This window comes from Hypomesus nipponensis, chromosome 7, assembly GCF_054491055.1.
Source record: "Hypomesus nipponensis isolate SF chromosome 7, ASM5449105v1, whole genome shotgun sequence".
Taxonomy (NCBI): domain Eukaryota; kingdom Metazoa; phylum Chordata; class Actinopteri; order Osmeriformes; family Osmeridae; genus Hypomesus; species Hypomesus nipponensis.
Genome location: NC_140367.1, coordinates 6,674,598 through 6,684,756, shown reverse-complemented (window position 1 = coordinate 6,684,756; position 10,159 = coordinate 6,674,598). Strand labels below are relative to the sequence as shown.

Sequence of the window (10,159 nt, the reverse complement as noted above, 5' to 3'; positions counted from 1 at the left end):
AGTGAAGCCCAATAAAAGATTGTTGCCGTGTTTCTGTATTTATAATACTAAAACATTGTTAGACATCAACAAAATACTGATTGAATAAAAGATGTTGAACAAAAATGTTCGTTATTCTACAGTTTGTGTATAAATATGAAACTTGTTTGTACAACTGCATTTTGACTACATTTCCCAATGTCCAAAGTTCTTCACCAGCTACGATTGGCTGTAAGGGACAGCAAACAAGTGACGTAGGCTCCAGAAGGCGCGAAAAAAATTATCCGCGAAACTCTTCAGATTTTTTACAATATTTAATACTTGCTTGGGAAATGTCGACGGTGGAAGCTAACATTGTTGTGGACATTAAGCGTATCATTTGCTTGGACCGTGCTGTTTCCACTTCACAATTCAACGTTTAAGTTTGTGAGTAGCCTGTTCCGTCTTACCACTCCTACATGTCTTACTAGTACTACAACTAACCTAGGTATTCTAAGCATGTAGGGTTAGTTATACTAGCTAGCTAAGTACAGTACATTAAACAAAGAAAGTCAGCCATTTAAGGTTTCAGATAGCTTGTTATATCAAGCCAAATCATGAACAGCCTCATGTCAATTCTTTATAGGTGATCTGAGGCATTGTATGGTAACGGATAGTTACCACTGCCATACAAACTGATCAAGGAAGTGCAGAAATGTCAGCGCAACCTCAGCACCGGTGGTACTCGGAAGAAAAGCTTCAATCAGTGTTGGAGAAGCTGCGCTGTAGAGAGACTCAGGCCAGCACGGTGCTTTCGCTACTGGGAGAGGTATGTATGTGTGTGGGTAGTTTCTTCTACTTTCAACGTTGTCACGCCGGTGGGATATCTCTATCGGTTCTGTTTATTTCTTACATTTCCTTGTAGATAAGTAAAGCAAATTTCGTTGAATGCAAACTGTATTTCCTATCAACAGCCGGATCAGTTTTGCTACCCTTCTATCTTTATCTATGGCCATCGTGCCACAGGGAAAAGTCATGTGATGCACACTTTGATGAAGGAACTTGAGGTGAGAAAACCGATATAACAGAGACTAAAACTCTCAAGACTTTAGACCAAGGCATTCCTCAAAAACCCATAAGACCATAAAGAGTAGCACTGAGTTCACTGGAAAACTGTGAAAGCACCCTGTCATCAGGTGTCCCTGTCCTCTCCCCTCCCCAGCTACCCCATGCCACAGTGAGCTGTGTGGAGTGTGTGACCGTGGGACTGCTGTTTGAGCAGGTGCTGCACTCCCTGTTTGGTTCAGAAGCCTCTTCCCTACTCCCACGCACTCCTTCCTTGTCTGACTTTGTACGCATCTCCAGGCAGCTGTGTTCCCAGTCTCCTTCCAAACAGACACGATACATTGTGAGTGTGTATATATAGATTTTTCTCTCTCCCGTAGGTTATATCGTTAAACCAACATATTCACACATGCAGTATATCGCTGTAACACCAACATCTCCACAACTGGTGTGCTGAGACAGAATCCCAGATACCGAGTGATCCCTTGTATGTTGCTAGGTACTGGAGCGAGCAGAGCTTCTCAGGGACATGGATGCGAACCTTCTCCCTGCTCTTCTGCGGCTCCAGGAACTGGTAAGAGAGGGCCGTGTTCCAGTTTTCTCGACAGTGGTTAAATAAACGATGCTGCTTGGTCATTTTGCAGTAGGTCTTAAATGAAGGTGAACAACTTCAAGAGGCGTAGGTGTCAGTTCAAAGGCAGACTAATAAATTGTGACAGAGCAGGGGAAGTTTTACCAAAAAGGGTGTTTACAATTTATTTTATTTTTTTCTCTGCACAAGGTTCTTACCAAACTTACCCCATTTTGTAGAGGCGAACAGCTACACTGACCTGATCATTTCTTTCATAGCTGTACTGTTGGTTCTCACTGAGTTGTCGTGTCTGTGGCAGGTTGAAGACAACGTGACCGTAATCCTGCTCAGTGAGATAGTCTGGGACAAGTTCCGACCCAGCACAGGCTGCTTTGAGCCCCTCTTGATCCACTTCCCTGATTACACTAAAGGTAACACTGAATAATAATCACTGAATAATAATAAGTCACTTGGCAGAAGAGCTCATTGTAGCTGTGCAAGTCCCCAGGTGCTCGAGCAATGAATGTGGCAGAGTGTGACGTACTGTGTAAATAGCGTGTGTGTATGTATGTGTGTGTGTGTGTGTTTCTGACCATCCAGCGGAACTGCAGCACATCTTGGAGCAGGAGAGCCATCCATCCCATTCCCCTGAGCTGTACTCTGCCTTCATCAACATCCTGCTGGGGGTCTTCTACTGTGTCTGCAGGGACCTGAGAGAACTCCGCCACCAGGTTAGAGACACACATACCATACAATTCTATTAAGGGGAGGGGGTTGGTTAAGACATGCATGGCATTAAATATTCACAGTAAATACAAATAGCAAGACATACACATTTATGCATTTAGCATACGCTTTTATCCAAAGCGACTTCCAAGAGAGAGTTTTACAAAAGTGCATAGGTCACTGATCATAACAACAAGATAGCCCCAAACATTGCGGGTAGCCAAACATGAAGCATACATTGTAAAACCAAATAAGTCCCAAAGGGAAGAATAATAAGAGCATGTAGTTAGACAAGTTACAATTAAACAGCAATAACCTCAAAAGTGCAAGAGTGTTCCTGTGGAAAAAGCAAGCAACAATAATATATCTCACAGCGAGTACAATAATTTGAAGACAGTTGCAACAAACCAACAAGAGCAACAAGTCTCTCAATAAGAGTCATTGTGGTCCTGGGAAACTAACATCAGGTCAGCCAGAACAAGTGTGACTTGAGCCTTTTCTTGAAAGTGGGGAGACAGTCAGTGTGTCTGATGGAGGTTGGGAGTTGATTCCACCATTGGGGGGCCAGACAGGAGAAGAGCTTTGTGTTTGGACTGTGTTGTCGGAAGAAGACCGTAGGTGGCGGTCAGGGGTATAAGGCTGGAGGAGAAACTTGATGTGGTCGGGTGCAAGCCCCGTTCACCGCTCGGAAGGTCAGTACCAGGGTCTTGAATCTGATACGGCCCATGATGGGAAGCCAGTGGAGGGAGATAAGGATACTGGGTCATTTTACATTTAGTCATTTAGTAAATGCTATTATCCAGAGCGACTTACATCAAGTACAGGGACATTCCCCCCGAGGCAGGTAAGGTGAAGTGCCTTGCCCAAGGACACAACGTCATTTGGCATGGCTGGTAATCAATCTGGCAACCTTCAGACTACTAGCCCAATTCCCTCACCGTTCAGCCACCTGACTCCCTAGGGTAGATTGAAGACCAGATGGGCTGCCGCATTCTGAATCCTCTGGAGAGGACGGGTTGCGCATTCTGGGAGACCGGCGAGCAGTGAGTTGCAGTAGTTCAACTTGGAGAGGACAAGTGCTTGGACTAGCAGCTGATACACACCACTTAATATAATTTATACACTTTCAAGATTCAGGTGCTGTGTTCTGTTTCTGTCCTTCAGTTTGTTCTGTCTGCTTCAGGGAGTACTTTGAAGGGGAAAGTGGTTTGCTTTAATGTGAACTTGTGTCTTATTGTTGATGTAGAAGTCGTGACTGACATGTAATGGGGTTTTTGTCCGTTTGCACAAATTTCCATTCTATTTTTTTAACAGGCTGCCCTCAACTTCTCAAAGTACTGTGAACCATTGGAGGAAGGCAACGGTAACTAAATATTCATCTGTGGTTTTGTCAGTGTGTGAACTTTCCTAGTTGTCCTTTCCTATTCTCCCTCTTTCTTTGTCTGGCCTCTGTAACTGTTGTTTTGCGTCTGTCTGTAGTGAAGGAGAGCGAGACCCACAAGCTCTGGAGGAACATTGAGCCTCACTTGAAGAAAGCCATGCAGACTGTGTACCTCCGGGAAGTGTCCAGGTCTGGATGTCTCTGTGTGTCGGCCTCTGCAACAGACCACCGCGCCACGTTGATTTATCCTCAGTGATCATCCTCCATAGGATCTGATCACAAGCTTTGATTCCATTGGCCGGGCTTTACAGCATCGGCTCGCCAGTGCTTTTGGCTCGGGTGTAGTTGTCCCCTGACAGCATTGTGTCTTTGTTCCCATCAGCGTTCAATGGGAGCAGCAGCAACAGATGGAGGAGAAGGAGGCTGGAGCTCTGAGAGGTACCCGTAGAGACCAGGGATACACAAACTTTGAACAAGACGGGCCTCGGTAACCTACTCGTACTTTGGGTTTAGGGGGTTTTGGTAAACTATCCAGCCATCTGTTCTGTGTGGGAGATGAAAGGCTCTCTAAAGGCAGGTCCTTCTCTCTTTTCCTGCACATCAGAGCCTGCTTTGTTTGTTTGTAGACACCTGAACTGGGAAACAAGTGACTCTTCTTGTCCTTTTCTTGTATTGGACTGTGTAATGTCATGTCTTCATTCGGTATGGTATTTTCATTGCTTGTGAGTGGTGCTGTGTTACAGCATTGCTGTGTGAAAGAAGATACTTCTTATTGGCTTGATGGTGTAACTAACGTTGTTGTTATTCTTCAACATTCCGTCAGGTTTGTCAGCTCATAGTCATGTAGAGCTGCCGTACTACTCTAAGTTCCTGCTGATTGCTGCGTACCTGGCCTCATTCAACCCTGCCCGCACAGACAAGCGCTTCTTCCTGAAGGTGAGTGTTCTCATGGCACGACTCAAGAGTCACTTAAATGCCCTGTCGTCCTTTATCCAATCAACATTCCCAGTTTGCTAACGTGACGATATATCTCTTTCTTCCCAAAGCATCATGGTAAAATTAAGAAAACCAACTTTCTGAAGAAGCATGAAAAGGTGATTGTCTTTAGATTCTCTTTTTCATTAAGAACATATCTGTTATTAAAGGTGTTGTACTAGATCTTCTATTGATTTACCGTTTCACTTTTCTTGTCCAGTTTCTTCTGACTTTCTGTGTCCCTGCGTGTCTCTCTCCTCTAGACCAGTAACCACCTGCTGGGGCCCAAGCCCTTCCCCCTGGACAGACTGCTGGCTATATTCTACAGTGTGGTGGACAGCAGAGTAGCCCCCTCTGCAAGCATCTTCTCCCAGGTCAGGTTTGGTCAACAGTAGATGACTGCATTTACTTTATTGTGTCTTCATCACGATGTGTTTGAATTATTCATCTGTTCTGAGACAGTTCTTGAATGATAGGTTCTTCCTCGCCCCTTGCCTCCCCAGATCTCCTCCTTGGTTACTCTGCAGCTGTTAACTCAGGTGGGCCACGAAGACCAGCTCGACTCCCCCAAGTATAAATGTGGCGTGTCTCTGGACTTCATCCGGGCCATATCCAGGTGTGTGTGTGTGTGTGTGTGTGTGTGTTTACTTTCCTGTTCGGAACAGCCAAATAGGATAGTTTGACAAAGTATTGATGGATTGGTTCAGTAATGATCTCCTCACTAACGTTTGTATTCTTTCTTTTTCTATCCCAGGACCGTGAACTTTGACATTGTGAAGTACCTGTATGATTTCCTGTAAGATGTTAAAAAATGAAGACAGAGAGGGAGGGGGAAGGATGAATTTTGCTAGGACACACTGATGGATACCCATTAACATCGACGTGTGCGATGACTGGTCTATGTTGACTTACCGCTGAATCTGATGACGGTGGCATTGTGCTGTACTGCCTCCTGGTGACTGATTTAAAGTACTGTCAATTGAAATGTTTCCATTTGAAATTGACAACTGGTTGAGATAGATAGAAGACAAATGTCCACACGCGTATCCAGTTCATAGCTCTGCATCCATATTGGTTTGATGATAATACAATGACTCGTTACCATAGAGTGCACAAAACAGTTTGTTTTTCCGTGGTGGGAATTGCACCACGTTATCCCACCATAATTCATAATGGATTACAGGAGCTGTCTGGGTCAACTGGACATCTGTCAGTCTTGTTCATCGGCCTGGGAATCCCACAACTGATGACAGTGCTTTTATCTCTGACGAGCACTGGGTTCATCATGACAGATACAGATTAATCACTGGTTCTCATCCCTCTTAAACATGGTTTTGTCCTGTCAGCAGGTAAACATTGTAGTCTCCAGAGGTATGAAATTCAGAGGTAAGGGCCATTTGGTGCGAATGACTCAACATTCACTGTGACCTCTAGTAATCACATTTTTGGGGGATTTCGGAATTGGACTTTCATCCATATCATTTTGTTACAGTTCTTTAATTGTCTCTTGTCCATTCCACAATAAATGTAAAAAATAAAAAATGTTGTGTGACCTTTGTAGTCCTTCTTGAGGGATTTGTGTTACCATAGCTACAGTTCATTGTGGTTGCCATGGTAACTAACCGCTGCAGACTGGCGTGTGACTCATTGCTTTGTGTCTACTCCCTGAGGTTAAGTCTGTAACACAGTTTTGCCACTAGATCAATATTTAGCCAGCTGCTTGACTTTGAAGTTGTCAAAGTTGTATAGAAAAAAAACAAATACAGATGCTGCATTTAATCTTTTATTGTATAAATGTAAGCAAATGCAGTGTCTTAATAAACACAAGCTGTAGTCCACCTACAGAAGGCACCGGTTGAGCGAGGCTACGGTACTGTAAAGGTCATCCTGACTGTGGTGACCACAAAGCATAGCATCTCAAAACATACAATACACATTGTACAATAGGTACCAGTTACTGCTAAAATATTAAAGTCTTAACATAATATATCATTATTTTCAAAGTTATATTTATACATATTGACTTTTCGGTCGGCAGATTCTAGAACTGATAATGCAGCTTGTTTAATCTCTTTGAAAATTGGGGTCTACAATCTCGAGTTTGCTTTGTGGCTCAGTGTATTCAAAGTTCTCAAGAACTGTCCCTCCAGATAAACTAACCATTTTGTCATATCGTAGGTGAAAACTGAACTTTAACTTCCTGCTATAGACCCCATGGACACTTGAGTGTAACAGCTCAACAGAGGTACCCACAACCTGGCTGGAAACAGAGAGAAACAGGCTTTTCATATTTGAAAAATGCAGTTGGTACAGGCAAAAGAGTTTCCACCTTACCCTCTAGGCCTTGTAGAATCCTTGATTAAGATCTACTTGAGTCTCAAGGTCAGGTGACTGTCTGAAAGATAATGCTTTTCACCATGCAGGACTTTGAGAGATTTAGATCATGTGTGTGTGTGTGTGTGAGTTACACACGTGTGGTCTGACACTACAGAGATGCATTTAAAGTTTAGATCTGATTCATTTCCATTAAAATAACAAAATGGGTTAAATCACATGATGGCTGAGACCTTTAGGGTATGGGTGACCTCCATGAGGGTAGGGATGTAGCAGAGTAAGGGTGGAGAAGGGGGAGACATCTAAACACTGTGTCTCCGGCTATGAATCATGGCCACTATGTGGTTGAGGTCCAGAGTCTTCATCACCACCTCCATGAAGTCTTCATCAGTGCGAGCCCCAGCCACAAACTCCTCCAAGGACAGTTCCCCTGAGGAGAGGAAAATTGTATTTAAAAAAAAATTATATATGGTACTCTTAAACTGTCTTGGCTATTTACAGAACAAAACTAAATACAAACGTGAAACACACCATCTCCATTTACATCTATGTTGTCAAACACACGGTTAGTGAACTCCTCTGCGCTTGTTTCCTGGGTTTCACATCCATTGATCGCGCGGATGGCCTACAGACGAGAGGAAGAGAATGAGGAGAACATTCGTGTTTGCGATCATCTAAGGATCTAAGGAACCTACTTTGTACAGCGCTGGTGGGATAAATGAGGTAAAGTTATGTATATTATTGTACCTTGATGATGTTGAGGAGCTCATGTCGGTCAATGCAGCCGTTGCCGTCGACGTCATACAGCTTGAAGTACCAGCGTAGTTTGTGCTCCATTTTACCCCGCATCACCAGACTCAAGGCAGCCACATACTCCATGAAGTCGATGTAGCCATCCTGTAAACACCAAGAGTGTAGTTATTTGCATGGTGGTAATATTAATGTTGTGGTCCATTAAAATACGACACATTTGGTGTTGATCAGAATTTGGCTCTGTACTTTTTTTTCTTTTTCTGATGTCTTGAAATTGTACTATTTTTTTGATATCACATGTAATAATGTCTGAGTCAGTGTTCATCTGGGATTATATCTATCTGCGGAGAGATAATCCCAATCAATCTCTTCCAAAATGGCAACACAGACACATGGGGGAACTCACCTGTTCTCCTCTAGTCACTTTAGGTTAATCTCCACCCCCAATATCATGGTACCGGCTCTAATCTCATAGCTCAAGCATGAAATAATCCAGTGTTGCTAAATATGGTACTGTCAAAATGTGTCTGCTTAAACCTCTGCATCAGCAATGTTTCAATTCTAAGGACCAGCCCTAAATTATGCTCTTTCTGTGAAGAGGTTACATACTTTTGACATCCTCACAAGATTTCCCAACATTTGCCCATACTTTTTTTTTTTTACTGACATCCTCACCACAAGTTTTAATTTAGTAAGACAACCAGCAACAATGGACCATTCGCAGTAACCTCAAGCAGAAGTTAGTAGAATATCATGATAATTATACAGTTCTCAAATGTCTTTGTCAGTGTATTTCTAGAAATATATAAATATATGGACATTTACCCTGACCCATGTGCTCTGTAAATTACCATCGCACTTCAAAACCCCACAGCTGCTCAAAGATCGAAAACAGTCATGAATCAATCCCGTCTTATTTGGATGCGTCACGGCACTTACCTTATTCATGTCAAAAGTACGGAACATCTGCTCGATGTATGCATTGGCTTCGGGGTCCAACCCTCGGAGTCCGAAGAACTGCTTGAACTCATGCAGAGTGAGCTGACCAGAGGGGCACTCTGTCATAAACTTTTTGTACCAGAGGTGCATCTCCACAGCTTGGAGGTCATCCACGGTGCATCCTGTAGAATTCCCCATGTCCCTGGAGTGATTGTGGGTTTCGTGTGAGATGGGTGTCTTGAGGATCGTGTGTGCGGTCGTAGAGCCCTATTGGTCTACTGTGAAGCAGTTTATCACTCTTCACAGTCACACAACAATGGCATCTAGAGGGGTTGGGGTCACGGGCTGAAGCTTTTGTACCAGGTTGGGATGGGCCACACCTCTCTGCATTCTGCTGGGTCTAATCATTGGCTGTAATCCAGGTGCAACAGCAAATAAACAGCTTAATGACTTCCCTTGCTGTGAAAGTGGACTGTCCACAACCAATCATGTTACTTCAACTCAACCCCATTGTTTGGGCATGAATGAAGCGTTGTTAGTCATAGACCTAATGAAATGCCTGTGGTTCAGCAGTAGTAACAATGTTCAAGCTAGGAACCTGTGGAGAATGGTAATACAATAAAGTTTTATAACAACTTTATTTGGCTTTATTGAGACACAAACACAATCTTAAACCAAGTCGGCCTGAGTCATTACATAGGAGTTAGGTAGTACATAATTGGACCACAGTTCAGATATTGCCAGACATGCGTAATATTAAGTGTGATACACAATACAATACATGTTAAGTGGCCTGGTGCTTATGATAGAATACATCCCATTACTTTAAGCTATAATCAGAGTTTCTTAAAATAAGAACAGACATTCTACATTTCATTTTCTTTTGCATTTTAAATGCATGATCATAAAAAAATCTACGAATCGATTATAAAATATCAAATATTTCCCTTTGATTCAAAAGCCATACTTCAATAATGATTTTACAATTTGTCTGCCTCTAAATATGATTTAGAATCATCTTTATTTTAAATCAAAATGTCTGATACAGAGAGGACTCCTGAAAACAAAAGACTAATACTTCCTCTATATAACACCTGGCTTTGTTGAATATCTGGAATATATTTAACAGTCACATGAAATGGCTAACTGGCCAACTGTCTTGCAGCTCAAATTTAGGTTATACAAACAGCTATGTATCTTAGTCCCATTACTACTTTCTTCTTTCTGAGTTAAAAGCCTGTGATATGCATTACATTGTATTTACATGCAATACTTTGACAACAAATGAAAATATATGTGTAGTATAAAATTATACTACATGTAGGATAACATTTAACCAGGTAATACTACAAAAGAAACAAATATAAAAGTAATTGTAAAGCTAAAACTGTAATGACTTAGATAAGGCATATCTTTAAAATCCATTCTTCTCAGTGTCAGTCCCAAGGGTACATTTT

The 10,159-nt window shown here is 42.4% G+C and overlaps 2 protein-coding genes across 2 annotated transcripts; one reads left to right on the top strand and one right to left on the bottom strand.

Moving 5' to 3' along the window:
• The first annotated feature begins 236 nt into the window (after nt 1–236).
• On the top strand, nt 237–6,225 carry orc5 (origin recognition complex, subunit 5). The gene is made up of 15 exons (XM_084701845.1): nt 237–405; nt 605–787; nt 933–1,025; nt 1,181–1,366; nt 1,523–1,597; nt 1,914–2,025; nt 2,195–2,325; nt 3,635–3,683; nt 3,800–3,890; nt 4,084–4,139; nt 4,525–4,637; nt 4,748–4,795; nt 4,940–5,050; nt 5,180–5,292; nt 5,431–6,225. Exons 2-15 carry the CDS (start codon nt 674–676, stop codon nt 5,474–5,476), a joined length of 1,338 nt encoding a protein of 445 aa, XP_084557971.1. The 5' UTR covers nt 237–405; nt 605–673; the 3' UTR covers nt 5,477–6,225.
• Nucleotides 6,226–6,489: 264 nt separating this feature from the next.
• Nucleotides 6,490–8,900, bottom strand: guca1aa (guanylate cyclase activator 1Aa). Its single transcript, XM_084701394.1, has 4 exons — nt 8,703–8,900; nt 7,758–7,907; nt 7,542–7,635; nt 6,490–7,440 (listed from the first exon to the last, which is right to left on the bottom strand). The coding sequence occupies exons 1-4, from the start codon at nt 8,898–8,900 to the stop codon at nt 7,313–7,315; spliced, it is 570 nt and encodes a 189-aa protein (XP_084557520.1). The 3' UTR covers nt 6,490–7,312.
• Between the last annotated feature and the right edge of the window lie 1,259 nt (nt 8,901–10,159).